Source organism: Pelecanus crispus, chromosome 2 (genome assembly GCF_030463565.1).
Source record: "Pelecanus crispus isolate bPelCri1 chromosome 2, bPelCri1.pri, whole genome shotgun sequence".
Lineage (NCBI taxonomy): Eukaryota > Metazoa > Chordata > Aves > Pelecaniformes > Pelecanidae > Pelecanus > Pelecanus crispus.
In genome coordinates, this window is record NC_134644.1 from 12,766,712 (window position 1) to 12,792,815 (window position 26,104).

Genomic DNA, 26,104 nt, shown 5'->3' on the forward strand with positions numbered 1-26,104 from the left:
CTCTCACAACTGTCTGAAACCCCTCTGGCATTTCCCAGTTTCTTATTCCTGCAACACCACTGACCCTGGCTGGTCTCCTCTCCCACTGTCACCCACTCCTGCACCTCTCCCCTCAAATTCCTCCCCTACTCTCTTGGATTGTACCAGCCTCTCCCAAAACTTCAACTTCACTTGAATTCCCTGTAAGCTCTTCCAGCTTCCTGACCTACAGGCACCAAAAAAGAGTTAGAAAACTCCTCCTTGCTCAGAGCAGCCCTGGTCCAGCTGGGTTTTGCCTCTCTTTTAGAGCTGGCTAAGGATGTATCAACAAACAAGTCAGTTCACTTCTGATTCAAGAAAGGCATCACTGCAAATCAATGTGAAATTTTCTCTTTCTGTCCCTAATCTCTTACTTTCCTGCATGAACCTGGCATGGGTGTGGGCTCCCTGGATTTCTCCTCTGCATTGCAGCTGTTCACATGAACCATGGTGAGGTCAGACTTTTACACATGCCGCTAACTTGGTACCCTGCACTATCCAGTAAGAAGGAAACTGGGTTTCAAGTGCATGCTACCTTATCTCCTCGCTTACCAGAACAAAGCTCATAAGAAGGAAATGTGAGGCCTCCCTGGGGGTGCTGGGAAGACATGGTGGATAATAGGAAATATTTGGAAGGAGATTTGAGAAGTGGATTTTACTCACTCCCTATATTGATAAAGGTTTATCATATTCCTTTGCAAAACCAGAAACCACATGGTGAGACACTGTTTTTAAATGTTAATGCATCTTTAGAGAATAATCAGTAACGTTTGATGGCTTGCGCTAGCTCTAGGAGAGGCTTCTTTGTTGTTTAAGAAATGAAACAGCATTCATCTGGAGTTTCTTGTCATTACTGGATGAAAGAAAGGTTATTTCTTCAGTAAAAAAAAAAAAAAAAAAGAGAAGATCTGAATGATAAACATTACAAAATACTTATCTTCCCAGATGTCTCTGGGATAATGTGAGCTAAAAGGAAATGCTTATCTCACTGAATGACAGCTTTTGGCAACATGGCTTTTTATACAGTGCTAAATTATTTTAAGAACACAGGACAACGGTAGAGGGATCTGCTTAAAAGAGTGAAATACAAATGACATGTAGCGCCTCTGCACGTCCTGCTATTGAATCACTGTGTAACCTTGGGTAAGCCACACAGCCCTTTCTGCCTCAGCTTCTGCATTGGGACAAGAACTGCTGTAACAACTGGCTTGAAAAGTATTTTTGTGACCACGTATTTTTACTGTATGAGTGTCAGTTGTTGCGTGGTTATGTATTTTTAAACACAGCTTCCTATATGTACTCTAATCTGAAGAAGCATTCCCTCATTAGCTGGCTGATTTACGTGCTTTTTGAAGCAATCCATGAGCCAAGTGTGGTTCACCTCCAGGGCTGGGTTCAGCTGCATATCAACAAGCAGCACTGGCCATCAGCTGCCCAAAGCACTTCCTTCCTCAGGCATGAAAAAGCAGAATCCATCCTAGATAGTCTTTGGTTGTTCTCAGGAATAGACCACATTTTAAAAATAATCACAGATTTTGGTGCTTCTGATTCTGATGTCAGGTAAGGGGTGTCCCATGAAGGCTGCCTTCTGGAAAACAGGAGGGCCTTTAACTAAATATAAAGCCTTTTTAGATATCTCTTGATACACACATGAAGTGGGAGGCCAAAATCACTATTATTTTTTGATATTCATAGGCACTTCCTTTTTTATTTTTAATTTTGTTTTTAAGACGATGCTGCATCTCCTCATTTTGTTACCTCATCAGTAAATTGCCAATTTACTGTTTGCCTTTTAAACATTTACTTGCTTTGCTTCATTTTATAAATCCTGCTGACAGAACGTAGAAATCATGTCAGGTAAGGAAGTGTATTTCCTTCCTGAATAAGTGCATTCTGCTTTCTCGCCCCAGCAAGCTGCTGTTTCACACATGACAAAAAGATTCCAGTCTGGGGAGAATAATACCTGATCGTTAATAAATAACTTGTACAAATAAGAACCAGGAGTGAAACTACCATCTGATGGATTTGCCTGTGAGGAAGTTAGGTCGTTGCGTGACCTTGGATGATTAATTTTACATTCCTGTGCCTATGCTTTCTCCTCTATCCATTCTTCTGTCTTGCCTGCTTCACACTCAAGGTAGTCGGGGCAAGGACTATTTCTCATTACATGTACATTTAGCAGCCAGCACTGTGGGTATTACAGCACTGTAAAATGTGTGTATGAGAAGCAATACCCAAGGGCAGAGATAAGAGTGCACCTTGCGCATCGTGCATTGGATCATGGAGTGACAGGCAGGTGTGATAACAAGCCATAGACCTCTCAAGTCCCCTGTCCCTTGTTGGGGGCATTCCCTGTGGTGGCAGGGGCAAAGCTGGTGCAGCGGGTACACAACAAGGATATGCCTCTGCAACGGTGGGGCAATGACAGGGACATGCATGTTTGGGGGGGTGACGAGGTGAGGGCACTGGGTCATGTGGTGGAGATGGGATGTCTCTTCATGGACAACAAGCTCTGAAGGTTTCTCAGTGGCATCCACACTGGCTCAAGATCTGATTTGTTTGCCTCACTTGCAGGATGACCTCTAGAGGAGAAATTCCTTGTAAACCATGTTTCTACTTAAATAGCATAGGTATGGGCCCAGGGACTCCAAGGCTGGCGTGGTGGACTTCATCTAGTCCATCTGTCATGCAGTGGCCATATGGCTGATCTGACATAGGCAGGATGGCCTGGCAAGGATCCTTTCCGGAAGGGTTCTGACATTATTCACTGCAAGGGCAGCTGGTATTTGGAGAGAGTCTGACCTTCAACCAACACTACAGATGTGCTGTATTGTAGTGTATTGTATCGTATCATATCATGGCTCTACCTCAGACTCCAGCCGCTGAAGCCTGGACAGCTCAGGTTTGGTGTAAATGCAGCCCTTCTACCCATATGTACTGCCTAAACCTTGAGAAAAGTCCATGCATCCCCAGCTGGAGACCGGATCCTCTGGTCCAGCCCACGGCCACGGCTCCAGGTATCTCTTAGATTGTGAGGACCCTTCCCAAGGCATTTATTTACTGTTAGGGTTGCATTTCCTGCTAGACGGTTGGGGACTTACTCCCTAGCAGAGCCACTGAGGCTCAGGCACACAGGGCAGTCTCCCACTGCCTTGCCCAGCTCTTATTTTCCCTGTAGACCTTCCCCCAGTATGCAGGACCGAACACCAGTTGCACAGGCACACACAAGCCACACAGCCCACGGTGTTTCTGCTCTTGAGTGAAACACATTTTCTGCAAGCAAACAAAGAAAGAAGGACTGATCTTAAAAAAAAAAAAAAAAAAGAAAGAAAAGGAAAAAAAACATGCAAAGGGGAAAAAGGAGAGGGAAGATTTTTTTTTTTCTTACAGTCGGTTGTGATTTCGTAGGGGGAGTTGAGGCGCGCGTCTCCGCAGGGTGAAGTGCTCACGTACAGATGGAACAGGATGTTCTCCCGCAGCCTGTAGCCTCCTTCTTTTAATCGCACGAAGATTGATCGCTCCCAGTCTTCTCGCCGTTTGCTATGATCACAGAAGAAGTTCCAGGTCATTTGTTACATGCCAAATCAGAAACATTTCTGCTCTCTCACTCTCTGTTTTTCTCCCTCTGTTTGTTTGTTTTTATTAGCACCTGGCATCACATATTTCGCCTAGTGACAACAGGAGAAAAACAATAAGCTTCTCCAAGTGAAGAAATGTGTGAAGAGGGTCAAAACTGTCACAGTGCTTTTGGCTTGCTTACCTAGAATATATTCTAATGATAAGATGTGTGGATTTTTGAAGGGTAACTCTCCTTCCTCACATGCACGGATGCATAAACACAGCGATTTTAAAGAGGTTCTGGTGCATGAAGAAAGGAAAAGTTCTCTTAGGCTCTTATGTGAACAAATCAGCTCTGCTCATCACAGTGCTTAGGCACGTGTTTAAATCCCATTAACATCACTGCAACCGAGATGTGTGTTTATACGCTGCACTGAAAAGGGCCTCTAATGAAGCACCCAGATTTTATGACCCCTGCCAACCTTCCCTGTTTCCCAGGCGTTGCTTTTCTTCCGCATTCAACCAGAGCCACCTACGAGTGCTCCAACTAAGCCAGCAACGTTGGAGTGTCTTGGTCACTTGGCATTTTTGGAAATCAGAAGCCATCCTGAAAAGTGAGGACAAAACTTGTGCAGGCTTTTCTCAGCTGAGTTGAAAAAGATACTTATTAAGATGAAGCTTTTATCTTCACAGTGGTTCAGCAGCTAGATGGGGACACAGCGCACATATTCCATTAGCAACAGCTGCCCGGGAGGCCAAACCCTCCCAGTCCTGCCGTTTGCAGCAATAGTTCGCATTAAGGCTACGCTGCCGTGCGGTTCCTCAGATGATTTACATTTGGGAAGACATGGGTGATTTCTCTGACAGACAGCTGCCTCTAATACATACATTTGGGTGATGGTTGTGATTATCATTTTGAAGGTGAAAATGTGATTAGTGAAATTATGATGAGACTCCTTTCCCTGGTCCTTCCCTCAAAAACTCAAGGGTCTTTTTGCAGAAATATCTCTGAACAGAATGGCACCTGCAGGTAATGATTTTCCTAGGGGGCTCTTAATAAGTCAGAATCCTACCCGTTTAATTCACTATAGGACAGCCCATTAACCAAGGTGATTTCTGCTGGTTTCTCTGCCTCCTGTTAGAGTAAAAAGGGGCGCTTTCTACTCAGCCTCGGAGCAAGTCCTTGGCTTTAATCCAAGCCGCCTCTGCTTGTTTTCTCCCAGTGCAGCGTCTGTGCTATTGAAGCTGTTTGGCTGTCACTCTTCCATGGTTTGGGTGCTTTGTCATTTTTTGATGCCGGGATGCGTTTGCTGTCAGGAGGAATTTACAGGCACATTAGCTTGCCTGTCAGGGACAGGGAGCCACTCCGGCTGCTGAGCCGGGGCTGCCACATGCAGCTCCTTCATTTTCTGCTGGCTGTGGTGGAATTTCCCAACTGCACTAATTATAGTATCGCCCTGATACAAGCCTCTGAAATAATAAAATACCTGTAAATCCTGCTGCTTGGACTTTAGAGCAATTGCAGTTAGTTTTAAATCATTCACTGCAAAATCAGCTGGGAGAATACAAAGCTGTGCAGTCCTAATGCCTGCTATTATTATGTTAAACCTCACCAGAGGTGGGGGGGCAGCTTGCAGTACTTAGAAACAGTTGCTATGTAGGGTTGGAGCAGTCATTCTTTGGGCTGGATTTCAGGAGTTGACAGTAATCAGCACCCATCCTGGTTTTACTGGTTACTGTTTTTCATTGATTAACCTTGCTCTCTTCCCTCTCCCCGAGTACCAAGAAGGGTCTGTGACCAGTGTGGCTGATGGGTTGTGTGATAGACAGCTGCTCTAAAAATAGATGGCAGGGCTGGAGGGCGAGGCAGCTTGACTCTTCCTCCAGGAGGCTGAGATCATTCGTATCGCATACGGTTCTGACCTGCCTTTGGGATGGTTTTATGGGGGCTGAACTCAAACATGAGATTCATCCCTGCGCAGTGGCTGAATAGGTTTAATAACAAAACTCTGAGACTATCGTTATAAAAGAGTTTGGGATGCAATATCATCTACGGCGGCTTTGCAGAGAGTCTTGTGCATGGGAGGCTTGGGGGATTTCAAACATCAGGGGGATCCAGGGGCCTTGTAAAACTGGGCCAAATAGAGCATGAGATGCACTTCTGTAAAGTCATTTGTCCCCCAGCACCTGTATACTTCTAACCTTCCTTCTGGGATGGTCATTTTGGGCTGTGATGGGGAGAATGAGTTTGCAGTAGCAGTCCTTTGCAATGCCACTTTGTGCAGCCATACACACCTGTACAAAGCAATGGAGAGAGAAGACCACAGTGAGCCCACAAATGTCATTCATTATTAGAGTAATTTCCTCGTGCTGGTGGTGCCTAAAAGAGCAGAATTTGTCCCTAAACCTTTGCCTGTTATGAATTTCTGTGGGCAGGTTAGGATTTGAGTCTGATTCAAGAGTAACAGTTAAGAATACACTAAATTCTAATCTTGTGCTTAAGTTCATTATTTAGCATAACACATGCATATGTTTTGAGCTGACTTCAAGAAGATTTAAGCACGTACTCATGGTTTAATATATGTGAAGTGTTTTGCTGAAACAAGGCCTCACTCTCTAAAAGAGGAGCAGAGGGGCTGTTTTTAGCATGTCAATGTATGTACGGGAAGTTTCTAGCACTACATGCTACAGCATGGCATCCTAGAGAAACTAACAGCAGGCTTAAAAGGGAAGGAGCTATGTCCATTGAGAGGCTAGCAGGACAAAAGTAAGAAATAGTAGATGTATAACAAGCAGCTGGTTTTCCTGGAAGAAAACTTAACTGGACTGGATGAAGACTATTCCTTGCTTTTTATGTGTAAAATAAACAGTGGTTACATCTGGCTTGCTGGAAGAACTTAGCTTCTGGTAAAATCATCCCTCTGGCACCTGCAGGGCCAGTACAGCAGCAAGGCCGCTATGGTGCTGATTTATTTTAAGAATAAGCTATTAGTTTTATTTTTCTTTAAAAAAGAAGAGTCAGATTTTCTTTTCTTCCTTATTGGCCAGTTGGTATAAATAATCCCACTGAAATCAGTGTGAATTTTACTGCCATCATTGCAAGAGAGTCAGACTATGGCATTTGTGTACTTTTTGATGGTGATTTTTAGAAAAAGCTTCTCAAAAGGTCTTTCTTGTCCTTCCTTTGTACATTAGAAAATTTACGTCTTACTTTTCATCTTTTTCGTGAAAGTCTTGAGAACTGGAGGATTATGGTTGTCATAAAAATGAAATCTGGGAAGGGTAGGGGTTTTAATCAGACTGGTTAGAAGCTGTCAGATTTTAGTTGTGCTTTTAGCTTTTATTTAACTCAAGCTCTAGACAATGAATTTTTGAAAGAAAGTTTCCTTTTGAAGTATTTATCACTCTTGCTTCTTTGAGAGGATAAAGTTCCCATTCTGGAACTCTCCCAAGAAAAGTCAGGAAAGTCACACCTCTAATATTTAGCAATATGAAGAGAAGGAAAAAAAAAAATTATGTATTGCTGCAACTTTGGCTTGCGGATGGGATTGTTCTACAGTTTAAATATCTGAAGCAGTCACCCTACACTCTCTTTACAGAAATGGAAAAAAATTTGTCCCAGTACATGGCAATTCATCTCACCCACAATGGATACTTGAATAGGTCTGCTGAGTCCCGCTCCAGAGATGCCCATCACTCTCCACTGGTAATAAAAGGAGCCTTGGGGATCTAGCTCACACTTGGCTGACTAACTTTTAGACATCTCAAGTAAGGTGTCAAGAAGTAAATTCAACTTAGTGCATCCACCTCTCCTGGCCATTAATTGTCTATCCTGGCCCTTGCTTTCTCCAGCCTGGTTGTCCCTGCTCTTTGAAGCCTTCTTGCTACACTCAGGCAGGTACTTGTTTTGCTTTCACTGAGCTCAATGGCAGTATTTGTAAATTCTGGAAAAGTGTTTCCTTTTCAAGGACAGCATCATATAGAAAAATAATTCTTGCACTGGAAGTTCCTGAAGTTTGAAATCCAGCTGCGGAGATCAATTTGAACAGGTAGGCTTGGTGGGAGGAAGATACGTGGAAAATAGGGAATACTCTCCACAGAACAAACTTGCCTGTTCCATAGGGAGGGATGGAAAATTTAAGCTTGTTGAGGCAAGAACTATGCTTTCATTCTTTTTTTGGGTTACAGAACCATCTTTTTGGTCTCAGTTCACATATGACTTTGTACAACATATTCCTGACCTGGGAAAGAACTTTAATGTTGGCGAGGTTAATGCAAATGCATAACAATGTAGAAAACATGTTTGTGTCTCCCCCAAGCCTGAGGAAGCGGTGTGCAGGGAGTCCTAGTGGAGCTGAGTTAACATGTCTGTCCTAAAAAATGTGTACTTTTAGCTATGTGCTAGCACCATGTGATTACTCTGCCGGTGAGAGTTGTCTCTCTTTTTCTAGAGAAAAAGGGGTAAATGTGACTGCAATGTGCAGAAAATGTGTTTTTCATTTCATTTTGAGCATGCCCATTTTCTTGCCATATGACAAAACTCCCAATGATGGCATAAAACTGAGTGTAGCAATAAATACTAGAATTGTAGAATATATTATATCACACAGTTTTGCTTCCCTATGGACTTTAAGAAAGCAAAGTCTGATTTGACAATATCTCCAGCTCTGTCTTTCAAAGGTGCTTAGGCTTGACAATTTTGGTTGAGATTTTTATTGTGTGCTGGTCAGGAAGCAGTGGTGTCTGCTCTTGGCTGAACAGAGAATTATTGTGAACAGAGCTTGCGTTGCACTGAGGATTGTCTTAATGAAAGACTGTTAACATTGATCCAAATAAAATAATAATATGACTGAACATGTTAGGGAGGTGGATCAATACAATAGTTTAAGATACAGTGGTAGCACTTGTTTCCCAAGAGACTGTAGCACAAAGCAAGAACTAGGGCTGCTACACTGCTGAAAACATAATTATTTAATGTAAACTTGAAAGCAATTCAGATTGAAATAGAGAGAATATTGCTTTTGATTAAACCCTTCAAGGCTTTTGTCCCCCTTTGTTAGCCAAGCTCATCTACTCAATATACTCTCTTGCCTTCAACCCTAGCCTGAAGCAAAAATAATCATTATTACTATTACTGTTGCTTTTATGGAACAGTATCATAGGTACTCACAAAAACACACAATCCTGCTCAAGTTAATCCTTGTGTCTGTGACCTGATGCAAAACATTCTGAAGTCAAAGGGAATCTTTGCACTGAAGTTAATGGCCTTCAGATAAATTTACATGAAAATGCAAGAAAGAATGGAGGGCAGAATAATGATCTATAGATATGGGGGTTTTGTTTGGTTTTTTTCCTTTCTTCATTCCTTAGTTCCTTCCATATAATAAATGCCACCTCAGCTTCACTTCTGCTCGGTTTTCATAGGATCATAGGATAATTCAGGCTGGAAAGGACCTCAGATCTCTAGCCCAACCTCCTGCTCAGAGCACGTTCTGAAAACCTCCAAGACAGGAGGGAGGTTGTACTATCCTGCTGGGTGACCTGTTTCACTGCTTGCCTATTCCCATGGGGACAGTTTGTCCTAATATTCAGACTGAGCTTCTCTTGTTTCAGTGTGTGTGCCTGTTGTCTGTCGTCTTCTTCACCTTGGTAAAGATGCCACTTCCTTGTATTGTTGACATATGTTGTGCTGGGTCCGCCATCCCACCTCCAGGCTGACCAGCCCCAGCTCCCTCAGCACCTCCACACAGACCAAGTGCTCCGGCCCCTGAGCATCGAAGTGGCTTCTGCTGAACCTGTTTCAGATGGTTGATGTCCTTCCTGTATTGGGGGACCCAAAACTGTACATGGTGTTGCAGATGTGGTCTAATGAGTGCTGAGTAGTGGCAGATGATCACATTCCTCGAATGCCTCTTCATACAGCCCAGGATCCTGTTGACCCTTTTTGCTACCAGGCACACTGCTGTCTCATGTTCAGCTTGCTGTTTGCCTGCAAACCCTGTCCCTTTTCAGCAGAGCTGCTCCCCAGCCAGTAAGGCTTCAGCCTGTGTTGTTGCAGGTCATTCTTTCCTCCTTGGTGCAGTACTTTCCGTTTGTCCTTGTTGAGTTTTCTGTCAAAGTTCCTGCTGGCCCAGTCGTCCAGCCTGTTTGGATGGCAGCCTAGCCTCAAGCATATTGACTGGTCCTCCCCACAATTTGGTGTCCTCTGCAAACCTTATAAGCAAGCACTACATAGCCTTTTCCAGATCGTTGATAGTCATGATTACCGAGGTCCCAGGACAGACCTCTGTGGTACCTCACTTGTTACCAGCTTCCAGACAGTGTATGACCCATTAACCATTTAAATGGTAACTAGGTGGGTTTGGCTTAAGACAGGAACAATAATTCCTCTGTAATGAGCCTACAATGCTATAACATTTTAAAACATCATAAAGAAGGCATGAGTGATAGCATCTTGCACTTTGGCACAAAGTTTACTGTACTGTTAACACTCGCTGGTTCTCTAGTGAGTCAATGAAGGCATTAATGATCAATAAATCACTTCCTAGAGACATTTCAACAGCAGCAAGGAAAACAGGAGAATGTCTGCAGTGAGCAAAATGACCCCCTTCCAGTCTCTGTCCAGTGAATGATACTAATAAGCCTGCATGTAAAGATTTGTACAAAGTCATCAGGCTTCATAAAACTCAACTTTATGAGTCATATCTAATAGCTACTGAAAGAAAATCAGCTGAAGGAGCTCATGACCCAACACTCTAGAGTATCTAACTCTCATTTTTTTCTGTGCAGTGTATTGATCCTTCATCAGCCAAAGACTCAGAAACAACAACATAAAGAAACAAATATTTCAAATGTCTGGACGATGGATCTGTTCCACTGAAGACCATATAACATTCCCCAAGCATCAACAGAATTCAGTTACCTTAAGTGTAGCTCCAGCTGTGAGTAGAGGAAGTGAACAAATGCCCTTCTTGCCACAATTTCTGCATGGCAGTCATTGACCGCAAGCCCTTGGTCGTTAATGTATTCCCCATTTATACATTTGGTACCCGATGACAGCACAATAACCTGAGCTTGCCTGATGTCCAAACCTGTAGGAAGAAAAACAAAAGGGTTGCGAAATTGCCGGGGGTGAGTATGATATCATAGTTGTTAAAGATCGCACAGCCCACGCTGTGTTGTGGCAGCCCAGACAGCCCTAATGGGATGCTTGTAAAGGTGATGATATGGCCTTTGGAATATGCAGGAATCTCACATCTCTGTCTTATTAGAATAATAAGAGCTCTATTTCAGTCTTGCTGCTAATTCCAAGATAAAAGCTGGCCACGAAGTTTACTTGTTAAATCAATAACTACATGATAGGAGAGCACATGCTGTAGGGAGGTAATAAAGAACTCCTGCAGTGCTGATAAATGGCCAGGTTTTTATGAGCTGTTGAAGATATTTTCTGGTGGGAACACACACTCCCTGTAATGTTAGGTTTCATTGCTGTTGCACTGTAAGTACTAAATAAAATGCAAGTAACACTTCTGGAGCTGCTCTTTAAAAATCTTAGAGAACAAACAGATCTGACTTTCAGTCCAGTTTTCTTTTTGTTTCTCCCAGAGCAGCTACATCGGTGCCTTTTCCACTGTGGTCCCAGGGGTGGAGCATTCATCACTGAGACCAGCTTTGTTCCTCCATTGCCTCTCCAGATAATGCTGATAGTGATTGAAAGACATGCCTTTCTTGGCCCAGATAGACACTTTCTAGGATTAAATCCTGGTTTCTCTGGAGTCAGTGGCAAAATGCTTACAGACTTCAACAGGGTTTTGCTCTAAAATGTAGCTCATTCAGCTCTGTGGAAAATTTCAAAGAATAATTAAAAATTAACTCAGCCCAAACTGAAATCACCTATTGAGCAGCACATTTCAGGATACATCTCTCTGAATCCCAAAGAACAGAGGAGCAACTCTTGGGAAAAAGGACTTTTCTGCCTGACAGATGCTTCCTCTAGATGTGCCAAAGTAACCTAAGTGTTGGACTGTGTTTGACAGATGTACGTGACTGTGTGTAGGTAAACACACGTACAGTATAGCAAGTCAGACTGCTGGGATTGGCATGGTTGTGCCCATGTAATGTCACCTGAGATGCCCTCGATGTCCCGCCTAACCTCTGGTTGCCACTCCAGGGAGGTTGGGGTGTCCAGGAGGTTCTGCACCCTTCTCACACATCTCACATGGACATCCATAAAGTGACTCAGTGGAAATGGATGCCCATGTTTAAGCAACCAAATCAAGCCCTCAAAGTCTGACAAGTCAGTGACTAAGGCCTGAAGCTGCAAGTACCTATAGGGGGAATGGAAACAATCTCACCATGGGCCATGTTTACATCAGAAACAGCCATCATGCTGTTTCTATGATGTTACTTTTGCTGTAGAAAAGCTTTAGGAATTATTTTATAGAGTCAGCAATATTTTTTTTTGTCTTATGATGAAGCCTATTGAGTGGCAGAAAAAACAAGAAATTGCAGAGATTTTCTGAGTTGGAAGCACCATGCTTGGGGCCATGTTCTCTCATAAGATCCATTGTTGTGATATGAGAAAACAGCTGAATGGATAAGGAAAGTATATTTTAAACATAAAGGGCTGGTGCTGCCAGTGATGTCCCAGTTTGTAAATAGGACCAATCATAATCTCTACATAGCACTGGGACTAAGTGGTGGATGGCATGCTATAACACTGTTGCCATGCTTAATATGTATAACAGCAAATGATACCAAAATTATCTCATGCCTATATCAATATGATAGGTACATCAGTAGCCCAAAAGGTTTAGTAGTATTATGGCATTGCAGCATTTTGACATTTGTAGGAGAGGTATAATTGCGAAAACTTCTGTTAATCACACCTGACCCCCAGTTGTGACAGTCTCAGACAGAAGTTGTTCTAGGTACTGGTGACAAAATACTCATCACTGTATGCCTGTGCCAGAATCTCTATGTGTTACTCGAAATGTGGCCCTAACAGAGTGCTTGGGAGTATTTAAAAAAAAAAAAAAAAAAGAGCTGACAATCTAGAAAACCTGAGAGGTGAAGATGGGAGCACATGGGAGAATGCAGTGGAAAAATGCAGTTACAAAGTGTTTGTGTTTATTCCAGTTTTATTACTAGATAAAAAGTTGAGGTGGACGAATGGCTCCTTCCCTACAAAGAAAGGTATTCATACTCTGTACATTAGAATTGCTTTGAGGTCACTTTGCTTAGGGTCACTGCTTTCATGAGAAAAATATTAGGTCTCTTAGATCAGACACATGTCCATCTAGCTAACCGTGTCCTTCACATGGACTAACACCAAACATTTCATGAGGCACTGCCTGCAACAGAGGTGTTTGAGTCCCACGTAGCATCTCAAGAGGTAGCATATGCTTTCCTGAACAGTATGTAGTATTTTCCTGGTTGGAAGGTTCATGATAAGAATCAACTATTTTTTGGTTCTATTTTATTTATTGACCAATGTGCAGAGAGTCTTATTTTCCTCAGCACAGCAGAAGTACACTAGCAAGAGGCAATTCTCTCATTCAGAGACCCATGAGCCTCTCCACCTGCCACCCTGCACCTGAGGACCTTCGTCAAAACTCTGTCTCAGGGCAGTGAGACCAACTACTTCCTTCTCCTTACATAAGCATACCCCTAATGTGCCTCCCCATCCCCGCCTTCACCTCACGGTCAAAGCACCAGGCTCTGCAAATACAGAGCAAACCATCTGGGGAAGCCATCCTGCTCTCCAGGAGCTATACATTACTCACCCCGACCAATCAGTCCAGTGCACAGTGTGATGCCTTTTATTATTTCAAATATTTTATTCATAAATAAGCTTAACTCTCTTTTTTAGCATGAGCATAAGATGACGAATGCACCCAGGATTTTCTGTGAGGTCTGGATTTATTAAGAAATTAAACACAAAGGCACCCAGCACCTATTGATGTAGCGATAATATCAATGCCTCTGATGATATTTGCTATCACAATGTCCACCCATACAACCCGAACACACAAGCAAGTGTGCTTGGGGTGTTCATTTTTGGGTGAATTAACTCCATATGTTGGCTTTCAGTGATATGGGGCCCCAGTAGCTAGTCACATGTGGACACAGGTTGGTGTGTCTGCCAGTCCTGGCAAGCTGTATGTGTTTGCAGTACATCACTTAGATGTTGCCCAGGGCTGGAGGCAACGGTTTCCAAGAATTTGCAGAACCAGTCTGAGTGTTAAACATTAAAAGTCTCCATGTATTTTCCATTTGCAATGACAGAAAATAATCCATGTTCCTCCATGCTCAGAAATACCCAAGAGTTATGTCTCACTGCTATGGCACTCAGAAACACAGGTGTACATGACTTATGCATTAGCTCTGAAATATTTACACCTCACTGGGGAGCCAAATGGGGAAAGTGATCTGTGACCAATGCAACACCATTCATTGCTGCATGTGAGGGCACCCAGCATGATAAGAAATACTCCCAACAACCTGACATTTGCCCGATCTGTTCAGGAGCATATATGCTAACAGATTGTCCTCTTGCATGCCTTGTTTTGTACATACATAGAGTTGGAGGTTTATCCCCTGTGAAATGCTTGCTATTATTTCCAGTGAACATAGAGGGAATTTGTCTCTGAGAATAAGACATGTGATGCCTAGTTGATGAAAGCAAATTTTAACATTGACTGATCACATTGGCATTTCAGACAGCATTTCCAACTCTTGAGCCTAGATACTTGCTGCAGTGATTGAGAATTAATAGGCACTTCTGAACATTTGTCTATTTTGCATAACAAACAGCCATTAGTAAATTTTGTTATAAATGTTTGCTTCCTGTTTTATTTTGCCTGCAGGATAGTTCAAATTTCTCAAGTAATTTCTATTTATGAATGTCAAGCTACCTCCTAAGCATTGACTTATTTAACCTCAGACATGTGGCAGATCTAGATGGAATATATCATCCAGTTCTGCCTAGGAAAGCTACAGTGCTGGGTGTGTCAAAATGCTAAACTAGCACTAACCTGGCACCATCAGCGGTATGCCACCTTCCCTGCTTTGGGGTGTACAGCAGGGTATGATCCTAGAGGAGGATTGCTCTTGGTAAGACCCATGTTCTTACTGAGGGGAGCCAGTCTCAGATGAAAGACCCAGGGATCTATCTGTGTTCAGGTCATTTGACAAACAAGAAGAAATGGGCTACATTATTATGACCTTAACTCCTGACCCACTGATTGTCAGAGTTCATGAGGCATTTCTTTCCCTCGCTGCCTTCTGCGAAGTAATGTTTGAGGAGACATTAGGTTAAAAGTAACTAGCGAACAATTTATAACAGGCACCTGCATTAGCTTTCTATTATTTGCCTAAAGACTCCTAATAGTTTTCAATTTGAAAAGGAAATGGAGCAGGGGAAAGGAAATTGGGGAGCTGTGTCAGCATACCGGCTGGATCTTGGCTAATGCTGTGTTGATGTGATGGGGACAGCCGGGAGAGCGGGAACGGAATTTGCCACATTTTATTTTCAAAAATTCTGCCAATTGATTAGTTGCATTATAGAACAAAAAGGTACCCATAAATGACTCGCTGTCTTTGATCACAGATTCAGTCTAATGATGTGGTGAGGTAATGAGTCTTTCTCGTCCTCTGCTGAAAGCCTGAGCCCCCGTCCCCAGGGTCCAGCAGGCAGGGTCTCCTCTCACAGCCAGGCAGGGGGGGACCTTGACCCTGCTAATGTTCATTTTTTCTGTGTCTGTGATAGTCCAGGCTTTCATATCACAGCTGAGCCGTTGAAAAGAAAATGTGTTTTATTATGAGCCATATTCAGTTTGCTGACACTAGCGGTGGGGTTCATTTCAGCTATTCTGGATAACTAGAGTTTAGACGTCTGTAGCTGAGCTAATTGCTGTAGATCTCTTTATAGTCAATGGAGAGGAACTTTCCTGGGAGGTGATTCATCTGGCCTGTTTTAGATATTTGCTTTTGGATAGTCTGAATTACGTCTCAATATTCCCAGCTTCTTTTCATGAACTCTGAAGACCTGTAGACAGCCAACAGAAGTACAGCTTTCTACACTGTAGACAGCTGCTTGTGGGAAGATTTCTCTTATTGTAAGTAACTGAATACCATGTGCAAATCAAAGCTCCCCAGATCATAAGATGGTGAGCAGAGCAAATCTAGTGCCTTTTAAATTTTTTTTTCCCTGATGTTTAATCTTTTTGAGGTAATTTTTTTAGTTTTTTTCCCCACAACAATTAAGGATAATTGTATTAATGTTAATATATTCATGGATGGTCATATTCTCTTGAGCTGGGCTATTACACACACAAAGCAAACAATGCTGTCTTCCCTACATGATCTCCCAAAACATCGGTCCTGCAGCTGCAAAGTTTGCAATAGAATGATTCAGAAAGATGCTGACAGAAGAGACAGTAAGCAAGAAAATATATGAAGGTTTGCTCAGCAAGTAAGTTGGACATGGAGAACTGGCTGACATCTTATAGACGACAGTTATGAGCTGTGATTTTCAGTCAGTCATGGCCATAAACGCAAACTGTCTACACCCATCTGCTTCGAGACACAGATCTACCAATAAAACCAGAGTTTTGGCTAGTCTAATCAATGTTTCTACTGACTTTAATAGAGTTACTCTCACTTGTAGTGTGCTATGATCATTAAGACCTTCCATAACACAGAATTTGTAGCCCTGCATATTTATGCATTGGAAAAGGAAAATCAAAATCACTCGGTAATTGCAAGAGGTGTTGACTGTTACATGCAATCAGAAAACTACATTTGCTGACACCAAATCTGAATCACACAGGCTGTATATTGGAGAACTTCTGTGAAATTCAGTGGGCTTCATTCGCGTTGAACAGGATGGAGTTTGCAACTGCTAATGCCAGCATACAACTGGGATCACACTTTGGCTTCTCAGCAGCTGGCGCAACACGTGGAGAAACACCAGTCGGTATGCAACTGTCTATTTCGCTGCATGTTTTAGACCCTGCTAGCGGTAATGAAATCTATCTTCTTTTTCAACATGACACCATGAAGGCAACTCACTGCTTGGAAGATATTAATTTTAAATTAGAAAAAATAATCAGAAAAATCAGGTTTGATTAATTAAAAAAACCGCACCTTTTCTATTGGGTTGGAGACAACTGACACAAAATCCTACGTGGTAAAAAGGAAAGCCAGAAATAATGATAGTGTAACACCAGCCCTTGTGAATAATTCATGGGGTACAATTTCATGTTATTTTAAATGGTGCTGCTTCTCTCTCTGATAAGCAATAATTTTATGCTCTTTCTTTACCTTTTTTAACAAATCAGTCAAAAGGATTGTCTATTGTTATCTGCAAAAAAGTGTATTTGGAATAATTTTCAAGGCAGCTTAATAGAGCTCTGATCACAGAGAAGAGGTGTTTTTTTTTTTTTTTTTAATACCCTCTACTCATAGCTGAATAGGTTCAGGTTTCCATTTCAGGATTGTTTAGGGAAGGAAAAATTTCTTGATGCTACATAGCACGGACAAGTCCCGCATTATTTTTTGTTATCTTTTCCCCTGGCAGCTCTACCACATCCTTAGAATGGCTTTAATTTTGTACTAAGAGGTAGTCAAGGCATGAAAGGGCAATGATGCTGGACAAGCTGCCTGTGGGGACGTGCTGTGGGCACTGTCCTGTGCCCCACTGCCCCAAGGCAGGTCCTCGAGCCCGTGCAGAGCCCTGCGGGGGACTGCACTGCCCAGCTGCGGGCTGTGCCTGCTGCCCTGGGTGGGGCAACGTCCCACGCAAAACACTTCTGCGAAAGAGGCGAAGAGCTCTGCTCGCCATCTCCTCCCTGAAGAAAAAGCAGGAAAAGGACATGTTTCTCTGAAAAGGAGTTGAAAAAGTTGTCCCTGCTTGTTAATGCTTGCACAGGGGTAGGTCTATGGTTAGAAGCGGGGGATGTGTTTACCCAGGTCCATCAGTCTGATCTCCCTCCATCTGCCCCATAACTTGGCGATGCACCTATAGCCCCCTCTTTTCTGAGGTTTCAAGAAATTGAAGAAATTTCACTGAAATCAAGATGCAGGTGCGAGGAGGGACCTGAGGATCGAGGGACTGGTGTGTGTGGCATGGCGTACCCTGCCCTTCAGTTTCAATGTAGAATATGCACTCCTGACACAGGGAGCTCTGCTGTCCCCAGCTCTGCATGGAGAATAAAACCACACTTGTGACTACAAAAAAAAAAAAGAATATGTAGCCATATGAGAAGAACTGTCTACAGCAGGCATGATTAACAGTATGCATATAGCTATTAACAGTATGGATTTATCTGCCAGCCATAAAGACTCTGCTGCAGCTCATTTTTTTCTCTCCATTTACTGCTGTACCAGTGGTGGTGATTGTGATCATTTTAGTGACAAACGTGAGACTGGGACTTCAGTGAGCACCTTGGCTGTATCCCATTGCTTGCAACTGGGTGTCCCCAGGAGCAGCCTTGAGGTGGATGGGAGCAGCTGATGTGAAAAAGTGCTGACCAAAAGCCTGGGAAGGGAGAAGCATGTTAAGGGCTTATGAAATGTAATAGAGGAAGTCTGAACAAAAGGCGAATACATAGCTAGCAAATATTGGGAATAAAGAAGTTGCTAGCAGTGAGGTTAAAGTTATTTAGGGGTATAAATGTAATGTAGTCTTTGAAATGCTGGAGTTGTGCAGGGATTTCTTTTCCTGACGTCAAACTGTGGGTTATGTGAAAGTGAATATATTGTATTTCTGTGGAAAGAGAGGGTGTAGAGGGAGCCTCTGAAGACCTCGTATTTTCTTCCTTTATTAATGTGTTGGGTAATCCTGCGTCTGACTGCGCTGCCTAGGGAAGGCTATTCTCTGCAGTGCTCTTCATCTTCGTCAGTGAACGAGCAGGGGCAGAGGCGCAGTCCTCTCTACCCTGATCTCTGATCCCTTTGTGCAGGGTATTGTCTGAGAGCGGCTGTTGCTCTCCTTTCACAGCCAGGCACAGTAAACTTCCCCCAATACCACGGGGTGTTTCTTTGTGAACAAATACCAAATTCAGTTCCCCCGGAAGCAAAATCCCTTTCTGACATGAGCCAGTTTTGAACTGCTTGATCACATCATCGGGTGCCTGAAAAAAAGACTTTTGCACTAATCTATTTTGCAAGATGTTCCTATGCAGGTCTTTCCAGTAAGTCTCATTCACAGGGAGGATTTCCCAGCTCAGAAAAGAATGGAGAGGAGGTTGCCAAAGTGGAGGTGAATCAGAAAACAGGGGGGAGAATGCTGAGGGCTGCAGAGGAGAGTGACCCAGCAGGAAAGAGTACAAAAATTAAATAAATAACCCTTTGTTAAGCGACACGTATGAAAGTGGTATAAGTGCCTCAATATCTGAAGGGTCCAAACCCAAGGAGAGAGGTGGGTACTAAATGGACAATTTAGGGCAGTATAACTGAGGACCTGGGATGAAATCACAGAAAATAAAAGTCAGGCTGAATAACTGGTGAGAATTGTTAACAATGAGATCCATTAGACTAGATTGGTCTCCCAAGGTAGTGTTGAAAGACCCATTGCTAATTGTTTCATTTAAATCTAGACCGGAAAAAGCACTCGGGAATGCACCATGGGGAACAATCTTGCGCTTGCAGGGAAATGGATTGGATGACTTAGTGGTCTTTCCCAGTTCTAATTTCTATGGTCCATTTCTCTCCTCCCCTTAGCAGATAGAAAGGATGAAATCCCATCAGCTTTGCTTTGGAGGAGTGTGGAAGGAGACAGTGCTGTGCTTGCAAGCACCAGTGCCCTTTGCTTTCCCTTCCCTTCCTCAATGTGGGCTTTGGAAATCGGGAGGGGGAGATGGAACAGTTAGCCCAGGCCCCTGCATGCTTCATCCCTATACCAAATCCACGAGGATTTTCGTTTTAACCTAAATTGATAGTGGCAGAACCAATGTTATTTGAGAGTCATTTCCTTTCGTGTGAGTTTGAACACTGTTTTTCTCATCAGGAACAGAGCTGTGTAGGGGCTTACAGATAATTATTAATTTTAAAACAACTGAACTGCACTTTCCCTGCCAGGTTGTGCTGGTTTTGGCTGGGGTAGAGTTAGTTGTCTTCATAGTAGCTAATATGGGGCGATGTGGTGGATTTGTGCTGGAAACAGTGCTGATAATACAGGGATGTTTTTGTTATTGCTGAGCAGTGCTTACACAGCGTCAAGGCCTTTCTGCTTCTCACCCTACCCCACCAGTGAGTAGGCTGGGCATGCACAAGAAGCTGGGAGGGGACACAGCTGGGACAGCTGACCCCAACTGACCAAGGGACATTCCACACCGTATGACGTCATGCTCAGCAATAAACCTGGGGGGAAGGTTGGCGGGGGGGTCACTGCTCGGGGAGTGGCTGGGCATTGGTCGGGTGGTGGTGAGCAATTGTTTTCATTTGCATCACTTTCTTTCTTGGGTTCTATTTCTCTCTCTTTGTTATTTTCCCTTTTAAAATTATTATTATTATTATATTTTATTTCAATTATTAAACTATTCTTATCTCAACCCATGAGTTTTCTCACTTTTACCCTTCCAATTCCCTTCCCGCCATCCCACTGGGAGCGGAGTGAGCGAGCAGCTGTGTGGTGCTTAGCTGCTGGCTGGGGTTAAACCATTACACAGGTCCTGAGTGCAGATGTCTGTTTTTCTCTGGTAAGTGCTGTGCCACTGATACCTGAGCATTAAGTAAATTGACAGTCTTACATGCCAGTGAGATCCTTAATTGCAGTGAGAAAGGGTGAAATCCTGAATGTGGATTTTGGCAGACACATACAGGAGGAACTTTTGTTTTTTTCCTTAAGTGTACTTACATTTAAAAAGTCTTCCTATGTGTTTTACTAGGTCAGTAAAGTAAAAGCAATGGTTGATGTCACTAAGCCTTTACTCACCCAAGAAAATTCTGGTTTTAGGATGAGATGCACTGTTTGTATTGAGATTGGGACAATTTCCAGTTTGGCTTATCAGGGAACAGAATGAAAGTCCAAACTTTCCAGCTCCTTGCTTCACACACTTAAGGATGGAAACAGAAGTGCCTACTTTTCATTTCCATGTTTTATGTTATTATATCCATCCTTGTGGCCAATACAATTATATGTGACACAAAGCCAGGGCGTTGCCTGCATCCAGGTTTTGAGAGGTGTTGGTTACTATTTCAGTCAGAAATATTCTTTAAAGAGCAAGAACCAAAAGCTAAGTCCAGAGACAGTAAATGGTCTGGGATAAAAGGCTCAGTGTCTGACAAGGGCTAGCTGCTCTGAAATGGAAACCAGAAAAACCAGTGGGCATAGCAGGGAAGAAATTTGTTGCTGGAGCTGCCCAGAAGGCACCAGTAAGAAGTGCTGGAGACACCTACAGCTTGTGCAGCAGGTGGAAATGGGGGCTCAGTTCACTTCCCAGGCTGGGTCATTCTCCCATGGGAGTGCCTGAGACTGCTGATATGAGAGGGGTGTTTATTCCTGTTCTTGCTGAACCTCTGCTACCAAACAGCTAAGACGACAGCGTTAGGTTAGCCAATAACAGCAATGAGGGGCTGTGTGACATGCTGGTTGGGGTGCTCACCTCCAGAAGTGAAGCCCTGGTTCTGTACTTGCTCCCATGAATTTTATCTAATGAATAGTGCAAGAATTTTATCTAATTTCTGTTTAGTGTAAAATATATAATCAGGCCTGGACAGATGACCTTGAACCTGTTTTTCCCCACAGCAGGCAACATGTCCCATCTCATATTTTCTGTTTCTAAGTAATGTATCTTGAACTATTTTCTGTTCCTTAGCACTGATTTAACAGAAGAGATGAAGAAACACCCAATGTTGCTTTTGTAGGGGGAGTGCTTGCAGTGGCACGACTAAGCCTATATTTCAAAAGAAGTGATGAACCTGGTGGAGCCACAGTTTTAACTGCAAAAACTCAGACGTCCTCTGAGCGGGATTTTGGAAACCTAAATCTGTTGGTCTGCAGGGGTCCTAGTCTGCCCATTATAGGTCCACATTACAAAATCCAGGAATAGACTTGCAGCTGTGGAAGAGAGATGCTCTTATGGAGTTCGAAATTATTTAGAGAGAATCTGAAGATTATTGGTTTAAGGTTTATAACCAAAGGAAAACAGATTTCTGAGAAAGAGTGCAGTATATGGTTTCTAACTACATATCTATTTACCTATTTTAAAATATTTTGAGAAAATCTGTCATCTGGTGGTGATGTGTCAGCCTGGGCACAGGTAAGAATTGGATAATTTTTCTAAGAATGCCAAAAGACTTTCTGACATGTCCTTCAGAGCATTAGGCAACAGAAGGTGAAGAAACCTCATGAGAGTTTTCAAAAGCCTGTCAGCAGTTTGAGCACCCAATTTCCATCTTGGGAATCTAAGCCTCATTGAAACCCTGAGTCTCACTGGGACCAGGCTTTCAGCATCCATCTGACTATGCAAATGGGACCCGAGAGCCTAAATTACTCCTGTAAGTCTCTTCTTGAAGCAATCTGCCCTGGGCACTAATCTGTAAATTAATCACAGTTCCTCTGACTGGTTCAGCTACTTGAATCCCACCTGGGATGGACCAGATTGATACTCTGCATAGGGCCTGAATTTCCTACTGTATTTTACTACTTTACAACTTTCCTATTTAAACTAAGGATCAGAAATCAATTGGCCATCAATATTCTTGATTGTACTTAGACGTCAGGCTTTATGAGTCTTAATATGACCATAAAGATCCATGGAGACATATTGTCAACTTTACTTTTTTCTGTTATTCCACTTAGCAATTATTAAGATCTGTTCCATGAGATACGGATGATAATTTCCCATCTTTTATCACAGCATGAAATTGCTATTTAGGGCTCTTTTGTCCAGTTCATCTTTATTTCATACAAAATAACTGAGAAGACCTCCTAGTTTGCTTTTAACATCAAAAAGATTGTCAGCCTAAAAAAAAAAGAAAGAAGAAGAGAGAAAATTGAAGTGAGAAATCAACTCATAACCTTTTTCTATGAATGCCATGCTCCTGTGAAAAGGACTGAACTTTCTTAATGCTTCATTTTTAACAGAAAGCATGACAAAAAGTTCCTATCAGTATTTAAACTGCTAAGATTTGTCAAACACAAATGGGAAAATAGTGTTTAAATAGCAGTCTCATTTTGTCCATAATGATTATGGGAGGGTTTTTTTTGGAAAAAGGACAATAATAGATCACCTCTGCACTGAGTGACAGGAATTCTTTACTGCGTCCAGTGATTTCAGGTAGAGCACAAATGTATGCCTGTATCTGTTCAGGGCTGGCAAAGGCAAACTCTGTCTGTAGTGTAAATAAACAGTGCAAATGCTACCTGCCTTTAGATCGCAGCACTTGGTGTGCAGCTCACACCTCCACCTCCCACCCCGCACTGCCCTGGGCTGGGGTGTCCTATCTCGCAGCTCCGGGGCACAGGCAGCACTGTCCATGCTCTCTCCCTAATGACCCATGTGCCGGTAAAGCTGGCTGCCCTGCCTGGTGACCCGTGGTGGGACCGTGCTCTTCACTGAGCCCTGCAAGAACTGCTTCTCGCCAGTGGCTCCTCAGCCTCCTGTCATCCAGTAATCTGTGACTCCATGCATCAGGGATGGAGGTACGTGACAGTGTTGCGGTTTCGCATTTGTTGGCCTGTGTTAGAAAATATTAGCTTACTTGCCCTTGGTTTTTTCCAACTGTGTCAACTGGCCTAATAATAATAATAATAATAATAAAAATATTATTTCTCTCTGCAAATGTCTCAATAAAAAGGTACAGGAGGCCAGTGGGTGAAAATAAGATGTCCCAATTGCACCTGAGTGACAGAGTCACATAGGAAGGGGGGAGCTGGTTGGTTATCTTAATCTGTGACAGCAAGAAACATTATGTCCAGCTATTGTTGCACACCCTGAAATGAAATATTGGTTGATCCTGGCCAACAACCAAACACCCACCCAGCCTCTTGCTTCACTCCCCTCTTCTGTGGGACTGGGAGAAAATAGAAGGAAGGCAAGAAGACTTGTGGATTGAGATAATGATAGTTCACGGTTGCTTGGTAAGAAAAATGCCATAAACCCAAATGTCTCCCCCTTCTCCTTGTTTTCCCCAGCTTTTACGGCTGAGCACAATGCCATATGGTATGGAATATCCCCTCTTGCCCACCCTCAGCCTACTTGCTGGCGAAGGGGGTGGGGGTGGGAAAGAGAGAGAAAGTCTTGACTCTTTGCAAGCACTGCCCAGAAATAGCCAAAACATTGGTGTTATCAATGGTGTTTCAACTACAAATGCGGAACACTATGATGAAAGTTAACTCCATCCATCACATGCCTGGATATGCATGTTCTGAGGAGATGGTCTGTGTATGACATGATGTTATACAGACTGCATTTTCCACAGGTCACTTGGTGTTCTTAATTTACCATATGTGAACCCATGATACCTTCAGAGAAGTTGGAGAACTACTGTGGACATTCGGTATGCAATAAAACTTGTGCTACTTGAAGATATTCTGTGGGAATACGGCTTGCTTTACATGGAAGATTTGAATGCAATGTCTTACTTGTTAAACAATTTTTCCTAGAGTCAATCAACAATTTTTGATAGAATAGTCTTCTCTGAATGTGTTTCGACAAAATTAGAACGTGTTAGAGGACTGGCAGATTTCAAACACATTATAACTGGAGAACTGTTAAATAATTTACTTCAACCTTTCTATCTTTGAAATGTTTAGTTCAGAATCTGTTATTTTAGTGTTTGAATTATTATTATATTCAATTATTATATTACATCAGATAACATCACATCAGCTGGTATACAGTGTGATAATTTGCTCCTACCTAGGCACATTTTTTCAAGGTTATCTTGAAGTCTACTAATCAAATGTTTTGAAAACTTACTTTCACAAAAATGCATTGAGATTTTAACTTTTCATCAGAATTCAGAGCAAAGCATATCTAAGTACATTGGACTGCCTGTTTTTCTGACTAGCAATTTATTACTGCGGAACATTCACAGTCAGTCAATAACATCATTTTCTACATCTTTTTCTTTCTCCTGCTTCAGAATTTGCCCTGGGTGCTACAGCATAAGTCAATTACAGCACCCAAATGTAAATCTCTTTGGTTTCCCTGGGAAACTGAAATGGCAGAAAAAATGTCAGAGTTCAGGAAAAGAAAACCAATCTAGCACACTTCTGTTTTGTCTGTAGAGATTTTGTATTATCTTAACAGCAGTTATCACAAAATCACATTTTGCTTTTTACCAGCTTTGCCTGAAAAGTGTACAAGCACAGATAAATCTGTTTCTAGCTGGGATGACACTAAATTGAAATGAAGGTAAAAACAAATTAATTTTTGTCTGTTATAGTTGTGTGCAGTACTAAACACAACAAGACATTACCAGATTTGTTTTTTGTTGATGTCATTAGTAAATTGTTTGCAGAGATCTAAGTGTTTTCTGCCAAATGCTATGTTAAAAACACAGGAAACTGGTACTTATTTGAGTGTTTGATGTGGAAAACCTGTCTGTGTCATCTTTGAACAGAGCTTGTTTAGATCCTTGCTACCTCTGGGAATGACGGTGGGGAACAGACCACAAATCTACAACTTTAGTACAGAAAATAATGACACAAATGGCAAATGATTCATCTTGCCATGGTTGGCAGACATTCCTGTGCTGGAAGGAACTAAAATCTTCCTGGAAAATGTACCAAGATAAGGCTCTTTCTAGCTTTGCATCTTCTGTGAATCACTTCATATCTGTGAATTTCTTTTCTAGGCTCCACAAAATGAGTAAGATATTGACAAATTAGATAGCTGACAGATTGAAGGAATTCATAAAAGGAAATTCAGAATTAAAAAAGAAGCCTTGAGGGAAATGGTTTGTGAACATAAGTAAAATTATACTTTGTCTTAACGCTGACTAAGAAGAAATATGAAATACAAATCTGTAAAATCCTGGTAAGGGCATAAGACTCATAAAAAACCCAGTGGCAGGACACTTTCACCCCTTCCCCAAAGAAGAGACACAGACAGCCCCAACTGCCCAGCAAGGTTAACAGCGGTCTGGACATGCCCCTTCCCTTCCCTAGCACTGCACAGCACAATTTTGGAAGTTATGATTCCTTTGGGTGACTTCCCTTCCCATATGGTGTGGGGTTTTAAACTGTCCTTCATATGGCAGCTGCTTTGGTCATATAGCAATGAGGCTGCATTGGCTTCATCGTGCTTTTTAAAGCAGGTCTAGGCCTGTGCTAAAGAATGCAGGGGCTGTACCTTGGCAAGGTAGGAATGAGATGAAATTCTAACAGGGAAAATACACACTGAAAACTGAACAGAAACACTGAGCTGGGTACAATCTCCCCTCGAAAAATGGTTAAAGCAGCAATTCTTGGCTCCCGTAACTCAGCTTCTTATAGAAGGCACATTTAAACATTCTTCCTTGTGGTCCTCCTGCTTGGAAAGAGATACTCTAAATAAATTACAGCACTTTGTTT

At 42.5% G+C, this 26,104-nt stretch overlaps 1 protein-coding gene across 1 annotated transcript in view; it reads right to left on the reverse strand.

The window, feature by feature from the left end:
- The window catches only part of ADARB2 (adenosine deaminase RNA specific B2 (inactive)), a 115,934-nt gene that overhangs the window by 36,439 nt on the left and 53,391 nt on the right, over nucleotides 1-26,104 (reverse strand). Inside the window, exons 4-5 of the mRNA XM_075706579.1 lie at nucleotides 10,499-10,667; nucleotides 3,407-3,558 (exon numbers count right to left, since the gene is read on the reverse strand). Of these exons, the coding sequence (XP_075562694.1) occupies nucleotides 3,407-3,558; nucleotides 10,499-10,667 (321 nt within the window). The remainder of the gene's footprint in view (nucleotides 1-3,406; nucleotides 3,559-10,498; nucleotides 10,668-26,104) is intronic.